This window comes from Eulemur rufifrons, chromosome 17 (assembly GCF_041146395.1).
Source record: "Eulemur rufifrons isolate Redbay chromosome 17, OSU_ERuf_1, whole genome shotgun sequence".
NCBI lineage: Eukaryota > Metazoa > Chordata > Mammalia > Primates > Lemuridae > Eulemur > Eulemur rufifrons.
In genome coordinates, this window is record NC_090999.1 from 17,990,144 (window position 1) to 18,011,036 (window position 20,893).

A 20,893-nucleotide genomic window follows, 5' to 3' on the forward strand; every position below is an offset into this window, starting at 1 on the left:
TTAATAGAAAATGACACAATTGTATGTTCTATGAAAAACTACATTTTAAAACTAACACATCATACAACTGAGCCATTCTAAAAACTTAATATTAAAAAGTGGTTATAAAATTGACATGATCTAATAATAATTATTAATTCAAATAAACATACAGGAAGTATATGCTTGACTTGGATTTAGTTGTTATATAAACACTGTTCTAGATTATGTTGTAATTGATTATTAAATACATGTGAACATACTGAATTTCCAATTATATGAAAGGTATTAATCAATCTTCTAGAATACTATGTATTGAAAGGTAGTATTGAATGAATATGATGAAGACAAATAGAAAAAAAAACAGATCTTAATATTTATATTCCTCTCAAGAATATAATCACTTAAAATATATTTTCTTATAATTATATACATATGAGGTCATTATTTATTAGTATAAATAAGGATTGTATATTGAATTTATAATATTTAAAAATCAAAAATAAGATATTTATTCATAGCATTCATAACATTTAAAAAATTCTGGCTAAAGTTATACAGTAGGAGTTACAAACTCAAATGCCTAATGCCCAGGAGGAGCAGGCAGACAATATAAATTAATGAAACCATCGTGTAAGTGTCTATAAGAGAGATTTCTGCTGACCAAGAACCAAAAGTATTTCCTTCATGCCAGTGAAACTTCAGAGTATCTAATAGAGCCAGAACAAAATGATCAATTAATTATCAAAGAATTTTTTTTAGTTTAAAAAATATATAATTGATCTATAATATTAGACAAAAATAAGCAATAGCATCATTTGGGAGAGATGTAGCCCAATTTATATTTGGTGGAGGAAAGAGCAAGGAACACAAACAGAAAGTTCTTAATATGTGATACGGGCCCAGGACTCCACCTCTGAAGAAGAGATGAAGAAAATTCCCAGGTTGATGGTGGAAGAAATTGCCAGGTGAGAGTGTAACACCATGCACAGAAGGCAACTAGTCTGGCCAGACTGGAGAAGTCAGCAGATAAAGAGAGATTTCTTCAAGAATAAGAAATTGATTCCATTCTTTTTGTGTGTCTGAACCTCTAGAGAGAAACTTTAGACAATTGACATAGAGTCTGGAGTGGAATTAATAATGACACATAGAAAACCAAACAAAAATAACAGAGAAACCATAAACCATAGCACTATAATTTTTGTTACAAAGAAATTAAATATCATAAAAAGACAAGCCTGTTATTTGTGAAATATATATATTACTGAAAAATTATTACTCTCAAGATATTATACTTATCTGTTTAGAAATAATATGAATATAAAAATTTTAAAAGAAAACAATTACAGACATGAACTGGCAATTTATAAAATTACCTAGGTGGAACATAAGTATAAGGAAAAAATGCTTAACCTCACAAGTAGGTTTTATAAAAAATTCAGAAAGAATTATTTATAGATAAAATATCTTGATTTTTAAATGCTACCAAAAATATGGTAACTTACTATAGTTTTGACTACTATATGAGCTAACCATATTCTATCACAAAATAAATAAATAAATAAAAAGATTGCAGGTTAGATGAGGGTCAGTGTCTCCAGGTTGCTATTCTGACCATACAGATTTGAATAAGTGATACTTCTGTTTCATAAAAACAATCATCAAATACATAATATTTATTCTTTAAAAGCTCATGTATTTTTACTGAAATTAAAAAGCAATTAAACATACTTAAGTAAGTAAACATTTTCTTAGAGTTGTCAGTTTACCAGAAGCCATATTCTATCACACAAATACAAGAACTTGGTGGACTAAGAGCTGTCCAATGACTGGGCTATCGTAAAGGTAATTACAACTGCAGGAGAGAAGGCTATTTATTTTATTCCTTTTTTTGTGTGGCCTTATGTTTTGATTCTGATATTGATAATTGATGGATCTGAAATCTAGTAAAGTTCCATTACCATTTTCTTTTACAAACTAAGATCTTTAAATACCATTTTTCATGTAATTTTGAAAAGATCTTTTCAAATAATGACTTAATTATGATCAATAAGAATTCAGCAAACAGTCCTTAGTGTTAACAGTGTAGGTTATAATTAATATCATGGAGGTGAGTACATTGTTATAAATATGAGCATAATTTTCCCTAATTTGTTCAAATTTGTTTTATTTTTAATCTCCTATGTATTCATAATATTTTACCAAATTAAGTAAATTATCATTTATAAATATTTTATTCATACATTTAGCAAATATTTGCTGCATGCCAACAAGGTATGAGGCACCAGTCTAGGTATATGGGATAATTGAATGAATAAAACAGATGAAAGTTTTTGCCTAGTGGGCCCAAGCATTCTATTAATAATAGAAGTAGACAGACAAAATGTTAAATGATAAACACATTATATATTATGTTCAATGGCAATATTTTCTCTGGAAAATATTCATTTTTTAAAATGTGGAAAGCAGAAATGGTGGTGGGTCGCAAATTTAAATAGATGGTCCAATGTAGTACTTATTAAGAAAGTTGCATTTGAAGCGGGACTTGAAGGTAGACTCTTAACTTTGTGGATATCTGGGGAAAGATTGTTCCAAGCAAAGTGATCAGTCAGCCCAATGAGAAAATGCTTAGCAGCTTTGAAGAAAAACAAGGAACCCAGAAAAACTGAATTGAAATGAGTTAAGGAAATAGGAGAATAGGCTCAAAGAGATATGGGAACTTGATCTGATATGTCCTTAGAAGCCTCACTCTGATAGGTCCTGTTGGGGACTTACTGTCATTGAACAACTGATAAGTTTTGAACAGAGAAATGAGATGCTCAGATTTACCTAATTAAAAAAAGAAACATTCCCACTCTGTATTTTGGGTTAAAAATAGATGGAATAATGGCCAGCAAGCATATTAAAAAGTGCTCAACATCTCCAATCATCAGGGAAATGCAAATCAAAACCACAATGAGATATCACCTAACTCCAGAGAGAATGACCTTTATCAAAAAGTCCCAAAATAACAAATGCTGGTGTGGATATGGAGAAAAAGGAACACTCTTACACTACCAGGGAGACTGAAAATTAGTACAACTCCTATGGAAAGTAATTTGGAGATATTTCAAAGAGCTAAAAATAGAAATACCATTTGATCCAGCAATCCCACAACTAGGCATCTACCCAAAAGAAAAAAAGACATTCTATAATAAAGACATCTGCGCTCAAACATTTATGGCAGTACAATTCACAATGGCAAAGATGTGGAAACAACCCAAGTGCCATCAATACATGAGTGGATTAATAAAATGCGGTATATGTGTACCATGGAATACTACTCAACTAAAAAAATAACAATGGTGATCTAGCACCTCTTATATTATCCTGGATAGAGCTGGAGCCCATCCTTTGAAGTGAAGTATCACAAGAATGGACAAACAAGCACCACATGTACTCATCATCAAATTGGTACTAACTGATCAACACTAAGGTGCTCAGATGGAAGTAATATTCATGGGTGCCGGTCAGGTGGGAGGGGGGTGATAGCAGTGGGTAAACCCACAACTAATGGGTGTAGAGAGCACTGTATGGGGGAAGGACATGCTTGTAGCTATGGCTTGGGGGAGGCAAGGCCTTACATATAACCAAGATGTTTGTACCCCCATAATATTTAAAAAATAGATGTTAAAAGCAGAGACTAGTGAAAACAAGCACTTAGAAACACATTGTAATATTCCAGGAAAGAGTATTAGACCAGGATTGTAGCTGGAGATTTCATGAAAAGTCATTGTGTATCAGTTAAATCTTGAAGATATAGTCAGTAAAATATTTTAAAATATTAGTTATGGAGGATAACAGAATGAGAAGAATGAAGGACAATTGCAAGTTTTATGACCTGGGCAATTAGGAGAGAGTGGGCATTAACTGAGATAGGACAAGCTAAGAAAAGATATATAAGGGAAAATTAGTACTTAGAATTTGGACATGTTATTTTTGAAATGTCTATTTGAGTAGAAATTTAGAAAAGATAGTTGGACACATGTGTGGGTTATTAGAAAGACCTGAAGATGAGAGGTATAAATTTGAGAATTTTCAATCTATATCTTAGATAAAGGTATAGATGATATAGATGTAGATAGTATAGCAACTGTGAGGATGGGGAAGATCACCAAGGACCAGAATTTAAATAGAAAAAGAAAATGAGTAGGGCCTGGACCACTCCAAAATATAAATTTAGAAAAGAAGAAAATGAACCAGTAAAGGAGACTGAGTAATGTAAAAGAATAACCAAAATAATGAAGAATCCTGGAAGCCAATTGTGATACTTATGCCAAGGTGTAAGGAATGATTAACATCAACCAGTAGCCAAGGTGAGATGTTGTTGCTTTTTTTTTTCATGTTTGTTTGCTTGCTTTTATTGTTAATAGTTTTTTTCTCTTTACTAAATTTGATATTTAAGTCATTGGAATCTAGTCAATATGCCTGTGAGCAGAATTGAATGGAATAATATCCAGACTGTGTATTAAAATTCACATAATGTAGATAGGTTATTCACATTGAAAGAAATTCAGATATAAATTTAGGCATACATTGTTCTGAAAATTATTGAAATTTCTAAATAAAACAATAAAATTGTTTTAATTATATTTGAGATAATGGTTACTCAACTGATTTTAATTTAATTGTATCTTAATTTTAAATAATCAAAGTTAATTTATTTTGTTTGGAAAACAAGTACATGTTAAGAATAAAGTATTTTCAAATTTTACCAACTTCATAGTTCATGAAAATCTAGTGATGGAAACTAAAATTACTGAATATATTGTGTACATTAAGTGAAATAAAATTATCCAAAGTCAATACGATAAATATTATTATGTCTTTTTTCCCAAAGAAATTCAATGATTTCTTTAGTTTGCCATTAAGGAAATAATAAAATCTGATTCATTAGGCTCCTAAATGTATTTTTCCTAGTATAGAAATTTCATAGATTATTGGAAAATTAAAATAAGTATTAGTAATACACAGGTCTGGTAATTTCCTTGATTAAATTAGACCCTCTGCCTTGTAGCATGTAAATTAGGTTCATAAAAACAATCATATACTAGATAAATGTGAAATCTGTTAGCTCTGTCCTTCTCATAAAGGCTCCAGTATATCAGCCACTTCACAGATGAGGGAAAGGGAGAACTTTGAAACTAACTTCATTATTTAATTGCCAAAAAATGGTAATCAAATAGCATTTTTTAATCAAGTTTAAACATTTAATATGTCTTATTCCATCTAGTATTAATATGACACTCTCATAACAATCATAGTCTACAACTTGTAGGTAGCTTGGCTTGTTGTGGTGCTCTTAGTATCTCAGGCATGTTAAGTCCAAGCAAGCTATGTAACCACAAATTTCCCCATCTCTTGCGCTACATAAGTTCCTCTTTTTTAAACAGCCACTACGTTCAATATAGGTCTCCTTATAATTAGTTTACATATTGTTACTTATTTTGCTAGCAATTATAGAATAAAGTGATTATGAGAGGCCTTACCAGATGCTTCATTCATTTTCTGATGACCTCAATTCACTCTATACATCCTCCTCAAGTATCAGTATTTGTCTCATCTATACTAGAAGAGCTCTAGCAAGGGGGACACTAATTAAATTCTAAAATAAAACTAAAACTTTATAATCTGAAGCTAAAAATAAAAAAAATTTCTGTTTCCTGGACAGTCCCAAGCAGCAGAAAAAATTCAAGTAATTCTTAATTGTCCAGTATGTCTTTTTTCTTTTGCATAAAATTTCATCTTTAATATGTGCTATCTATTGGTGATACAGTTACTGAGTTAGGCTTAGTCTTCAAAAACTTTGCAACATAGCAGCATAATAACATAAGTACCTATTTATAATTTGGTATTTGCTATTTAACACATTAATTGCCATATGAGTTGTATTTAACTCACACTACTTTTGAGCCAGGGGCCTCGTGAGGCATATGTAACTCACACATCTCTTTACCTTGGGAGCTGGGTGATCTATTTTTCAAGTTACATATAACGCACATGGAGAAAACAATAAAAAATAACAAATTTTTCATTAAATTGGAAAGGAACATTTTGTTTTTGAATTTTTTATTCTATTTTTGTAATAAAACACTGTGGCCCCAAGGGCAAAAAAAAATGTTTTTTTTTTTTCTAGTGTGACACTCAATGTATTAAAATGTCTTGTTAACAGTCTAGTCAGTGTTAAATTTCTACTACATGAATTACACCTTGGATTCACCATGAGCATGGCATTTTCTCTTTAAAGGATGAATAATTAAAGAAGATAAAAAGGATAATTATTGGCACAGAAAATAGATAATGTGCAATATCCAAGTGAAGTTGTTTAAGTTTTATACTTTAGGCCAAATCAGGGCAAGTTTATGCATGGCAGTCTTTCAAAGATTTGCAAAGATTATTATGTATGATTCTTCTCTCTTCTTTCTCATGTTGTAAGGTGCCTATGTTCAGTTTACTGGACAATCCCAATCATTAGTAAACCATCGTATCCTTTTAGGTTTCTTTTTTCTACTTGTCATTAGCTCTTTCAAAATTTCCTCAAATAAGGTAACTTCGAATCTCCTCAATTTAAAAAATCTATTAAAAAAAAAAACCTATAGTTTATTGATTCACATTTTAAATATGTTACCCAGAGCTGAACACTTATTCTATGAATTGTCTCATCATGAAGAAAAAAATCTGAATTATGATTTCTCATTTTGAAAACTATAGTATTGATGAAAGAAGAGTAGATTTAGATTTCTTAGCTACATATTACTGATACATACTTCATTTACTCTCAAATATAATCCACTGCTGATCCCATAATTAAGTTTTGCAGAAAACCTTAAAGTTTATTATCCATAACTATACATATATATATATATTTATATATGTATATATAATATTTTATATTCCAAATGAGTCTCACATTCTATTGATGGGTAGACATCACTGGTTCAATAAACATTCATTCACATTTAATTGATTCAAACAGAAAAATAACAATTTGTACCAAAGCTCTTTCATAGTTTCACTACATTTTAGTTCCAAATCCTGTGCAGTAGCTTCTTAGCTGCTTTTTCCCTGAGTAAATCGTGTTTTACATTTAAAGATGTAAAACATTTCTGTTTTAAGTGAGATCAGAACTTCCTCTAGGAATTAAGTAAAATGAAATTTATTTTTATAAATACTAGTTTATTTCAAAAAATACAAAAATATAAATATACATTTATAAAAATATGAATGAATTAACACAAAGACATTCTTCAACTAAATAAATATGGCAGCAATAGTCATTCCTATTTCATTAAGGATATATATTTTCCATATTAATTTACAAAGCAGTTGCACAATTTTTAATTTAATAGTAAAGGTGACTGCAAGTCAGTTAAGAAATCATTTATATAAAGTTCTTATACCTAATAAAAGGCACAAAAGGCCTTTTCAATATTTGTATTGATTATTGATTTGATATACTTTCCTTCAGAGATTGTTAGGCAAGAAGGGTGAACTGGTTATTATTACTTTTATAAAAAAATCTATGTCATTCGTAGTCATTCACGAAAACTTACTGATTAAGCAAACCCTTACTAAGACAACACCTATGTATTGTTTGTAATTTTGAGTTTTGAAAAATTTCCTCCAAGGAAGAGAATGCAGGCCACTCCATCTAGTAACATAGACAGTACTTCCACTAATATCGATCAAGTCATACAATACTCTTAATCTCTGTCACTGTCATCACCCCCATACATATCAGCAAGTTTTTTAAAACGAGGCCCCCAGTCGCTGAGGTAATCATAATCTTGGTTACAGTCAGCTGTGAGAGATTCTAAAGAACTGAGCGAATCTGCTATGGAATCATTCCCTTCATAGGCATATGTTGCCAGGGAATCGTAAGGAGGCGCGCTGGGGTCTGCATCGTTTTCTTTTAGTCTTCGATGGATAAAATCTTGCACATCAATATTTTCCCACAGAGGCACAGTCCTCCTTATCTGGAAAATAGTTTCAGGCATTACATCCCGTCTAAGTTTACTGTCTTCTCTTGCTTCTGGATTCCTTAGAGTTCCAATGTCAAAAGCTTGGGTATCTTCTTCCCCACCGCCTTCATCATTGTAGGTCACGATGTTGTCCCGGACGTCGTCTTTGGAAATTATCAGGGGTTCCTTTTTTCTTTGCCGCTTCAGGGCAGCAAACAGCACGACTAAAACTATTAATTAAAAAAAAATGAGAAAATAGTGAGAGTCCAGGATTCAGGATGAAATAGAGTACACTTCTGTGTGTGAAGTTTTAGTGGGGCAGGAGGTATTAAGATTGATTGAACAAAAGGAGTAACTATTCTAGACAAACACAGAGTGCCTCGGGCCAATGATTGGATGCGCTGCATTGAAAAGGGAGCAGATATAACAGTGTCATTAATTTACTTTCAAGACATGCTGTCTTGTAGGCCTCTGGCATTGAAAAAGCTTTGTTCAATTATTATTATCACATTTAGCCAACTGCAATTACTTGACACCTCATTCTTTCCAAATGTTCATTTGTTTCAAATATAAAAATGGTGAAGCTCTCATCATTAATATCCTAAGAGAAACTGAACACCAATTGAATATTTTCTTAATGGCTCACGGGAATTTATGCATTGCTCATACACAGGTGCATATATACTTATGTATGCATGACATATAGATTCCGTGTGCACACACACATAAATACGTATGATCTACTGTTTTTATCCCTTCTCATATCTCATATGTTTAACTGAATTCCTTTACTGGCCTGATTTTGAAAGCCTATTTAAAAATTTGTAATACACCTCTAAAGGCTACAATATTAAATTCAAGCTCAAACTCATATTTAACTTATATTCATCTTACAAGACAACTCAGATACTATCTTGTTAATGAGGTCTTCCTTAATTCCAGATGTATTTAAGCTTTGGGCTGAGATGCTAATTGCATTCCCTCTGTTTGTTGTATTGTTTTTATTGTTGACATGTCTATGTTAGAAAGTTAACTGTGAACTTTCCCATATATAGTATACTTTCTTGTATGTTGTTAGTGTACTGCAATTCAAATTATTATACATATATTTGTCAATAAACTATTTCCTAATAAACAAATGTGGCAATTAATGAAATTCATTTAAAACAAAACAAGAAAAACTTGTGAGTTCCAAAATATAAATCTTCTGTTGAAAATGGGCCAAGTCCCTAATTTTATATGTAAGAAATGTAAGCATTAAATCAAGAAAATTTCTCCAAGACACACTTGAACATTACCAGGGAGAAATCAAAACAAGATTGCTTTTATTTTAGGGCACTTAAATGTTTGTCAATATTATATATGTTTCATAGAAAATAAGAAAATGTTGGCTCAAAAATTTGTTATTACTTTTTGTCAATTTTTATATCAAGATTTCACAAAGCAAACTCATTTACATTGAGAATACTCTTCAAAATGGCCCTCAAGGCCCCTGTAACTATACTAAAGGCATGTCCAATGTTATTTTCATATTGTCCAGGACACTTTACTCAGCTTTTTCTAACTGATAGAAATATTTTTACAAAGATGATTAAAGGCCTATTCATTTAACCTCCACAAAATGGGCTTTGGGTGATGAGCTATATTTAGGATCATCTTGAAGACATTTTTAAAACACTATTGAGTAAAAATGACACATATCTTACATTCTTCTATTAAAGGATGAGCAAAAGATTAAGTCCAACATCCACAAAATTTTAGACATGAACTATAAAAAAGGGTTCTTTATAAATTTAATATTAAATGAATTAATTTATAAGTTCTCTACTTTTTATAAAAAAACTAACAATCTTCACATTATTTTAAGGGTTCCTTAGCCATACACATTTATTAACTCCCACAAATGGACCTTGGAATCTGTTCTGAGTTTTTTCTCTTCTACAAGGCCAAAATTATTTAATCATTTCTTAGATTGAGGTTATTAATGTGAGAGTCATGAATAGAATTCAGAGAAGCTATGATAAGGAATGGAAAAAAGTGCAACCTTATTTTCACTAATCTGTAACTTCAATTTAGCATTTCTTTCCATTATGAATATCAGTATAAACTATGGTGATAGTGACATTATGTGTGACTATTAAACTAATAGAAATCACAGGTATTTTATATTGCTTTACAGTTTGATAGATATCACAAACCATCTTTATATTTTTACTAGAACATGAAATGCATGACTTAATAAGCAAGCACATTTTGCTTTTTGTTTCTGGTTCAGTTTGTATAAATATATTTCCTTTCTGGCTTATATATTTTACTCATAAATTTAAATTGTTATTCTGAATAAGTCATTAGCCTCATCAGACTGTCAAAGGTATCCCTGGGAACCAAGATGCTTAAAAGCCCTGCCATGTTTTAATCTTCCATATACATAAACTAAAAATTGCATTTCTTTGAAATGTATTAAGGTACACCTAAAATATTAAATATTATCGTTCATGCTGTAGTATTATCTTGTACATAGCAAACTCTCTTAACTACAGAAATGTCGTAACTATGTCAAGACATTACTATAAAGACTTTAAATGATAGCAAGAATGCTTTAGTGACTTTGATAATCAAACCTTCCAAGTTAGAACAAATTTTAACTAAAATATTAATAACAGAAAATCACTCCACATTCAGTCAATAAATTGGGAAGAAGAAAAAAGAGAAATGTGTGCCTTCTATATTACACAGGAAGAAAAGTATTTTCAGAATAAAAGACAAAACTTATTAGGATTTATGTGTAGAGAAAATTGTTATTGTATTTCATTTGACAATATCTAAACTTATTTAGGAGGATGCTTTTGTTTTCTTAGGCATGCACTAATATCTGTGTGTGTGTGTGTGTGTGTGTGTGTTTTACATCAATATAGAACTTTTTAAAACTAAATTGCAATGTACATATTTTCATGTTGTTCTAAATTAGGAAAGTAGAACTGTTTGAGCAAGTAAAACAATATGAAATCTGTAGCACTTAGCTAAAAGGGTAGGCCAAATTTTAATCTCCATAGGGATACAAAAATATTTTACAGAGGAGTTGAACTGTCTAGTGGCAGGTGGAGGTGGGAACTGCTGAAGGTGATGGTTGTAGTGTGCATGTTCTAAACCTCTCTGAGAAAATGTTTTTCTAAATAGTTGGATCATCTTCACTGAGACAAATGTTTTTCCCTCACTTTCATCAATCCCCCACTGAAGTCCTGCAAGGATATCTGGCCAAAGGGATTTCATCCAGATAGCAGAAAGGATTTGCAGTGAAAAGAAGCCAGCACATATGAGCATCGGAACATAAATTTGGCTAGCTCTCCTGCCCTAAGCATAAGCATTTTGGATGAATATTTGATGGAACCAATTTTTTTGGAATGTTTTACAGTGGAACAACTGTTTAATTGAATTAAATTGTTGTCCTGTTAGTGCATGCTCAAATAAAACATTTGCTTTTGGAAGCCTGACTTTAGTTAGAAAATGCTGGCGGGCTAGGTATGATGACCACAGCACCATAGTGATATTTTTAAAAAGTGAATTTTAACTTTATAACTTGGTATATTACATCTATATATAATAAATTCTATGAGGAAAAATGTTTCAGTTATTGTCACAACTTTCATGCATTTGCAAATTATATATCTGAGATATATATATATATATATATACACATACGTATGATGTAGTATAAGTTGGTAATGTTATTTGTAAAGGTAAAGTAGTTTTTGGTTTTGAAAACGAGAATTCTAAAGTAGAATGATATGAGTTTAAATGCTAACTGAAACACTTTCTAAATGCATGACTTTGGGCAAGTTATCTATTTAGCCTTATTGTAGAAGAAAAGTGTTTATCTTATAGAGTTGCTATAGAGATTAAATCAGTTGTTACATCAAATGTCCTTAAAACAGTGACCATGGTTAGTCAAAGATATAATAGCTAATGGTATAAAATATATTTAGAAATATCTATATTGCATTTGTTATAACTTTGTTTTTTATCTCTGGAAAACTAGACCTATCCTCACACACAAAAACTCGAAATTTTTTTCCAATAGAAAGAACCAACCACTTTTAATAAAAAGTGATAATTTTCAATCTTTAGCTATAGAGAAGGGTGCTATTCAGTGCCCGATGCCTGGGCAAAGAGGGAGGGACTGTTGACAGAGGAGCCTTCGGAGGGCAGAGCTTACTAAGCAGTATGAGGACACAGAGCAGAATGGCGACGAGCGCCCCCGTGCTCAGGCCAGCCGAGAGGATCAGGGCCTCTGCCGTGCAGGACTGCATGTTGCCTTGGTTATCGCAGGCGCACACACGGATAGTGAGCGTGCCCGTGCTGCTTTGAATCGGATAATCGTTGTCAAAGATTAAAATCGGCAGTAGATAGGTGCTCATTTTGTTGCGACTGTATCCATCTTTTCGAGTCATGATTCCTGCTGTATTATCTGGGGGGCAAAAAAGTTTAAAAAAAAGTCACATTTCTTTTTAATTTTGCATCTTAAGTTCTCACAACTTTTAGTCTTAGAATGTTCTAAATGTTCTATACCTTTATTGTCTACGATGGTAAAATTTGGATTGAGAGGAAATTCTGGCACTGGTTCAAAGAAGAATTTGTGACCTCGGGGAGGGTCATCCTTATCCATGACACTGACAGTCTGAATCAGCTGAAACCAAAATTAATGAATTAATTAAAACCAAAAGCAACTCTCTTTTTTTTTTTTAATTAAAACCGAAAACAACGCAACTTGTTTTTACAAGACATTTTAAAGCTGTGTGTTTGTGTTTTAAATGTATCAGTAAAATTAAAGAAACAAAAAATTCCATTTTAGAAAATTATTCCAATTTCTTTATGGTTTTGTCTTAGGTAACTTATTTAATTAAGAATGAAAAAATCAAGTATTAGTTTACAGGGCATCTTAATGCATCATTGTCTGATTCCTGTCCACCTTAAAGAAAAATTTGATTACTCTAATAACTATACTCCTTTGACTTTATTCTAAGGCACTAGTCTGTTTTGTTATTAATTGGTTACCAATCTGTCTCCACCAGAAAATAATTTCTTGAAAGAGAAGATCATAAAAGATGAATTTTTAAAAACAATAATGCTTAGCCCAACCACACCTATACATTAAGGGTACTATTAATATAGTTTTGGAAGATTATAGTTTATCATGCACTATCAGAAAGAAAAATATTTTATGGGCATCATTACTATAGTTATACTACATGCTTTATTCAAATTGCTTGCTTTTCTTTCAATTAATGATATTTGCAAAGATAGACACATAAATAATTTCTTCTAAGGTTTTGTAAAATCAATGTTGAAGTTTCAGAATTAGAGCCCTGTTGGCTGAGCTCAGTATAAGTCAGAAGTGTGCCATAGTGGAAGATGGAGCAGCAAACAACAGGTTGGGCAGAGAAAATTTCATTGAGCATTTTATAGTGGAAAAAGCACTAAGCTACACATGGAAGTACCTGCCATCTGTGTGATTTGAAATCAGTCATTTAATTACCCTTACTTTTAGCTTTCTCTTCTCCAAAAATAAATAGTTGCACCACTTCCAGGTATTACAGTCCAACATTCTATGGTGAGTGATTACTGGAATTTCATAGTAGCTTAATTTATCCATTGTTTTAGTTATTATTAACCTTCTGTAATCATACTAACCTACATATTCACTGGTCAATATTTTGTCCACTATATTTTGGTATTAACTATACTTTCATTCATCTTATTGACAAAGTGACATGTAACCATATGTTTCTTTATACAGTGGTTCTGATAGTGCATGACTATTAATACAAACTTTATAAATTTTCTCTTTAGAAAATCGGAGCATAACATAAGAAAAATATATAACTTAATATTCCTGCTGAATCTCCTGATCTTGAATAGCAATAACGAATCTAATTCTTAGTAATATTTTAAATCATAACAAAATGGCCCATTTATTGCATGACTCTTGAGTTCTTGAAATGATTAGATAAGCCTTGTATAAACATTGTTTAAGAAGGTATACAAAACAGTAGCTTAAAATATATTTTATTTATGTTTGTTAATTTGTAGGAGATAGTATATTTTAAAATAATTACAACTAGTTATATCTATTGTACTTTATTATCAAATATTACCACATAAAATATCAATAATTCACATGAATCAATAAAAGACAAGCATATTAACACATAAGCGACTAAAGAGTATCTATAGGTTATTATAGGTTGACTTGTGTCTCCCCAAAAGATATACACAAATCCTAAATCCTAGTACCTGTGATTATGACTGTATTTGGAAAGAGGCTCTTTGCAGATGTAATCAAGTTAAAATGAGATAATTATGGATTAGGGAGTGTTCTAATTCTATGACAGGAATTTTCATAAGAAGAGGCAAATTTGGACACAGAAACAGATACAAGAAGAATGCCATGCAATGGTGGAGGCAGAGATTGGAGTAATTGTGGTCCATGATCCAAGGAATGCCAAGGATTGCCAGCAACCACATGAAGGTAGGAAGTAGCAATGAAAGATCCTCTTCTAGAACCTTCAGAGAAAACATAGCCCCGTTGACACATTGACTTTAGACTTCTGGCTCTAGAACTGTGAGGAAAAAAAAAAATCTGCATTTTAAGTCATATGATTTCTGGTAATTTGTCATGGCAGCCCTAGGAAACTAATAACAACTATGCATATTTAAAGGAAAAAAAGCCACACTCTTATGAAAAAAAAGTTCAACCTCAATGGGTGTGAAGGAATTCACACTAAAACTATTATGAGATATTCACATATTGGCAGACATTTAAAATCTAGAGCCACCCAAGTAAATGGGTAATCATACATACTTGGTGGGAGTGTCTCTCTTATTTATGGTATATTTGAAGAATTATTTGATAGTATCTATTAGTATTTACAGATAATATTTAATTATTTCTACTTTAAGAATTATATCAAAGGAAAATAATACTGGGTGGTAAATAAACATAATGGACTATAATGCTCATTGTAGTGTTGTCTGCTAGAAACATATTTTGTTGATAAATCAAAAAAGGTCCATTAATAGCGGAGTAATTGAATAAGTTAATGTGTAGTTATGCTATGAAAATTGAGCATCAAATTAAGAATAATCACTTACTGAACTGACAATATGCCCATTACCTGTTGCAAAGTGAAAAAGAAAAACAATTTTTTACTCCAAATAACCATGTAATGATTCTATGTTGCTAAAAAGAAAATAAAAACCTAAGTTGTATTTTTGTGTATGTAGGTGGAATGTGATATGTATCTCTGTTTTAGTCAGCTGGGCTGCCAGAACAAAATCCCACAGACCGGGTGGCTTAAACAACAGAAATGCATTTTCTCACAGTTCTGGAGGCTGGAAGGTCTAGATCAAGGTGCCAGCATGGTCAGCTATCTGTGAAGGCTCTCTTGCTGGCTTGTGAATTTCAGCCTTCTCTCTGAGTGCTCTGACATGGCATTTCCTCAGTTCATGAACTCAGGCATGTAGAGAGAAAGAGAGAGAGAGAGAGAAACACACAGAGAGAAACAGAGAGAGAAAATACATGAGCTCTTGGTTGTGTCTTCTTAGAACATTAATCCTATCTGATTGGGGTCTTTCCCCATTATGGTCTCACTTAACCTTAATTACTTCCTTAGGAGACCCCATCTCCAAATACAACCACAGTCAGGGTTAGATCTTCAGTGTAGGGGGGACACAAGCATTCAGTCCCTAGTCTTTACTGGAATAGAAGACAGACTGTATTTCACTCTATTTTCTACAATTAAAAAGACATGATGGAGTCATAGATGATTCTTAACATCTGCCTACTTTTTCCCTAAATAAATATTTATATAACTAGTTAAATTGCTTTCAGGAAAATTTGTGCAGTTACTGTTGTTGGAAAACATATTTTTGTCAAAAATGAACATATTCTGCATTTGTTTAAAATTAATTTGTGTACATCTGAAAAATTACTTTGTAAAGAGACATGCTAACTCTTTTACACACTTTTTAAAAATTTTAATGACATGAAAATTTAAAAATCACAAGGAAAATATCAGTTATATCAAGCCAAATTGTCCTAAATTATTAAAAGTGGCAAAATGTAATTGAGAAAAAAATTATTATGATTTTTTATATTAACATAGAACAATTTAATTTTCATACTTCCTGTTTTATTTAATAATGTACTTCCATTCTATTAGTGACTATACCTCAGCATCAGCATAATTATGAATCCAGGTAAGAGCTTTTTACCAATATGACATTCCTTATATATTTGATACCTAAATTAAAGCAGATAATTTTTGCTATTATATCAATTTTAAAAGTAATCTTTATAAGATCACTGTGAGTTTTTAGTAAGGGGAAATAAATAGGTAACAAGGAGTACTGAAAATTGTTTGCACAAGAAATTATGTAAATAAAGTGATGCAATGTCATTTGTCTTTGTAAAGAGAATTTTTTTTTAAAAAGACTTATAATAATTTTATTTACCTGCCCAGGTTTTGCATTTTCACAAACAAATGTTTCGTAGTACATGGCAAATTCCGGAGCATGGTCATTTATGTCTAGAATTCTGATGAAGACAGAAATGTGGCTACTTTGTTTTGGGTTATCTGCAACAAGAACATGTGTAAGATTTTAGTCTCATTTACAGAGAAGCAGTGAAACCGCTCTCTCCATTTGTAGCTCAGCAACACATCATTTTTGCAGTGTTCATTTTCTCAATTGGATTGCTGATGAATATCTCAGCTCTCTTACATGGTCTAATGAAAATCACAATAAAATTGGGGAAAATATGATTGAGAATGAAGTATTATTTGTACTAGATAATTTTCTTAGACTATTTTTATGAGGTTAAATTATATTTCTATCATATAGTAAGGTGTAAAAGAAAACCATATTTAAAATTAATAATGATTTGATAATCCTTGACATAATTTAAAAATGTTTTGACATCCTAAATCATTTCTCTAAGATCTTGCTAATGGAACAATCATTCCACTCAAGGAAGAGTCTACTTCATGTTATTATTTTACCTCTTTGGTGAAAGATAGTGTGTTCAGATGGATGTAATTCCAACTTACTTATTTCTGTGGCTGTTACAGTGATGTTGTGCCAAGGGGATGATTCCCGGTCGAGGGGCTTCAGAGTGAAAATAGAGCCATTTTCTGAGTTGATACTGAAAATACGGTCCATATCAGTATGCCGATCAACCGAGTATCTGGCAGAAAAGAGACTCATAAGCTAGGCATCGTTTTAAGAGTATTAATTCTTCTACTGTTACCTAAATTATAGATAATTCCCACAATGATAAGACAAAGGTGTGAAATTTAAAATGCTGACAACTTTCTTGAATTTTTATTAATATATCATAGAATTGATATTTAAGCAATTTAATATGTTTGGCTATTTCCACTATTATTATTCTATGATTATATGTACTCTGGAGTCATTATTTATACTACTGAATCCTTGTGGCAGCTTTTAAGTGAGTTTTTAAGTGATACCTGGTTCATTTATCCTATCATAGGCCTATTTCAGTGCTTGAGACATATTAAACAGTCATCTTAAGTTTGACAGAGCCAATAGCAATGAATAAATTGAAAGTATGTTTAAAAAAAAACAACATAACTGTGTCCACAGAGGTAGTTATGAGTATGAGTGAATATAGAGGAAATTATTGAAAAATGTATTGATTGCACTTGAATGGCTTCCTATTCAAGAAACGTGTCAGCTGAATCAAGATCTTCCTCCAATTTTCCCTCCGACATATTCCAAATAAAAATGAAATGTCAAATTCTCACATATTTCTGTGACTTTCTCATCAGTGTTGGATAAGGAAGATGTCACCTTAAGTAGCTTTGTATCACTCTGTGGTTGGCAAAATAATGTTTTCTCTCCCAAAGATGTCCATACCCTGGTCTCCAGAACCTGTGATTATGTTACTTTACGTGGTAAAAGTAACTTTGCAGGTTTGATTAAGAAAGCATTATATCAAAATGAAAGCTGCACTAGTATGTTTATCACAGCATTATTCACAATAGCAAAGATATGGGATCAACCTAACTGTTCATCATGGATAAAGAAAATGTGGTATACATATATACCATGGAATATTACTCAACCATAAAAATAATGAAATCATGTCTCTTGCAGCAATATGGATGGAGAACTGGAAGCCATTATTTTAAGTGAAATAACTCAGAAACACAAAGTCAAATACTACAGGCTTTCACTTATAAGTGGTAGCTAAATACTGCGTACACAAGGACATATAGAGTGAAATAATAGACATTAGAGACTCAGAAGGGTGGGAGGGAGGAAGAACAGATGGGAGATGTGAGATGAAAAATTTCTTAATGGGTACCATGTACACAACTGTGGTAACAGTCACACTAAAAGCCCAAATTTCACCGCTACACACTATATCCATGCAAAAAAATAATTGCATTTGTATCTCCTAAATCTATAAAAATAAAATAATAAAAATAAAAACATTGAGATGGGGCATTATCCTTGATATCCAGATGTGCTTAATTTAATTATATGAGCCCTTAAAAGTGAGATGGGAAAGTAGAGAAGTGGTTTAGAGAGATGAGATAAAAGAAAAAAAGAGGAATGATTTGAAGAGTGAGAAAGACTTGACCCATAGTTGCTGGCTTTAAAGATGGAAGAAAGGAGGCACAAGCCAAGGAATGGCAACCTCTAGAAACCAAGAACGATCCTTAAGCTGACAGCTAGCAAAAAAACAGGGACCTTGCCCCTACAATTGCAAGGAATTGAAATATGCTCACAATCTGAATGAGCAAAGAAACCATTCTCCTCTGGGGTCCACAGAAAGGAATATGGCCCTGCCACACCAACACCTCGACTTTAACCCAATGAGACTCATACCAAACTTCTAACTTACAGAACTGCAAAATAACAAATTTGAGTTGCTTTAAGTCACTGAATTTATGGTATTTTTTTATGCCACAATAGAAACTAATATATGCTCAAAAGAGAAAGTTTTGAAAAGGTTAGCTTATATGAAAATCCTTTAGTTACATCAGACTACGTTATGCTGTACTAATTAATATTTTTACATCTTCCTGAGATTTCTGTTGCTGATTTTTTAACTGATTCATATAGGAAAGTGAGCAATTTCCAAACATTGACATTGAGATGAATCACATGTGATCTCGTTAAAGACAGCATTTGATTCAGTAGGTCTGGTATGGGAACTGGAATTCTGCATTTCTAAAACTCTTAGCTAAATCCTATATTGCAGGCCCATAGACCAGGCTTTCTGGCATAAAGTGGTTAGAATGAGGACAGAAAAAAAAACAATAGCGAAAGACAACTAATAGACTAATCTGCATTTGGTATAGTTCACATTTTTCTAGGGATCTCATTAAAGACACTTCGCAAATGAACTTTATTTTGATCTGGTGAATTGGAAAATTACAGCTTCCATTAGAAATCTATGATATATTCACTATTGGCATTGGCTTTGACAAACATAAGTAATAGATATTTAGATTTCTAAACATTGTTAAGCATTGGCAATTTTTAAATTTTTGGATGAAAATACATTACTCCAAATTTTGTGATTTTTTTGGATTCTTTTAATAAAGGTATATGATTTGGTCTATTTTTATAAGAATTATGCTTAACTGAAGAGATCTATTAAGTAAAGTCAGATCTTGAAAGTAATTTTAAAGATTTAATATAGTACATTAAGGTGGTTGCCTAAGTTTTTTCTGCTAAACTTTATAAAATAATTACTTCAAAGACACAGATATTACTTCAAAGAGATTATTTGAGCCTGTGGAAAAAAAATGTATTGGGTTTCATTTCAAAGGTGGAAAGGCTAACAAATGTTATATATATAACTGATTTCAGGATCTTTTCTGTATCTCACTCCTGATACATGGAACCAACTCAGTCACTTCCTTGTCCTTCAGTAGAGTTGCTCAATGGGCAGTAGAGCTACAAGAAAATGATAGCATTCCCTTACTTTTTCAATAATTGCTATTGAAGTTTTCTTCCATGGTGCTATGAAAGATTGAAAAAAACTTATTTGGCAAATGATCACTGTCCAAGAGTAGCTATACTTCTGGGTGGGAAATCCTAAGGCAATAAAGGATAATTAGGAATCTAGATATAAAAATAAACATATACAATTTATAATGGCATATTCATATGTCCTAGAAGCAAATGTTACATTGGATTTTAGCCAATAATTCATTGTCAATTATCAGATTTATAAAATAAGTATTAATGTAGTAAAATTGAAGATGTCAGTCATATTAAAATTTCTCTTTCTTTTTGCTATTGCTAATGGTGCTGAAATTAAACAAAACATTGTGTTTCTTGCCTGCAGGTGTCAAGCCCCCTACAATGTAGCTCCTAATGGGGACTTTATGTACATTTGGGTCCAAATTGCTATAAAAAGTGTTTGAGAGAAAAACAAAGTAAGTCATTGGAAATTTTTTTAAGTTTTATTTTCCTTAAATATACTAAATCCTGTTTATAAATTAAAAAGAAAAACTTAAAATGAACACAAAGAAAGCAAAGTGAAAGAACACAACTGCATCTATGTGTTGAATGGAACTCAATTCACTATATCCACCTGTAAATATATTTTCTCCATTGTTGGAAAGGTCAATAGTTAACCATTATATGCTTATGTCTGAATAGACCTTGGATTTCTTCCTACTGTTTGCATTGAAGATCAAAAAGGAAAATAAAATTTCCTTTTGTGCTCATTGCTACTTGCCCTAGATTTTAGCCTGGGGATTTCTATGATTGAAGAATAGTTAACAATTCCCATATTATAAAAGTCAAGCTTTGACCCTCTTGTAGCTTATTTAGGATCAAATAGATCTGAGTTTCTCACTGCCCTATTCTTA

General features: G+C 31.7%; 1 protein-coding gene across 2 annotated transcripts in view; it reads right to left on the bottom strand.

Annotated features, from left to right (window-relative positions):
* Positions 1-7,178: 7,178 nt before the first annotated feature.
* Positions 7,179-20,893, bottom strand: part of CDH9 (cadherin 9) — an 82,625-nt gene continuing 68,910 nt past the window's right edge. Inside the window, exons 7-11 of one of the 2 annotated variants that reach the window (XM_069492432.1) lie at positions 17,084-17,220; positions 16,491-16,612; positions 12,546-12,663; positions 12,193-12,444; positions 7,179-8,209 (exon numbers count right to left, since the gene is read on the bottom strand). In XM_069492432.1, the coding sequence (XP_069348533.1) occupies positions 7,722-8,209; positions 12,193-12,444; positions 12,546-12,663; positions 16,491-16,612; positions 17,084-17,220 (1,117 nt within the window). In that variant the 3' untranslated portion in view covers positions 7,179-7,721. The remainder of the gene's footprint in view (positions 8,210-12,192; positions 12,445-12,545; positions 12,664-16,490; positions 16,613-17,083; positions 17,221-20,893) is intronic. The other variant, XM_069492433.1, reaches the window with a different exon arrangement.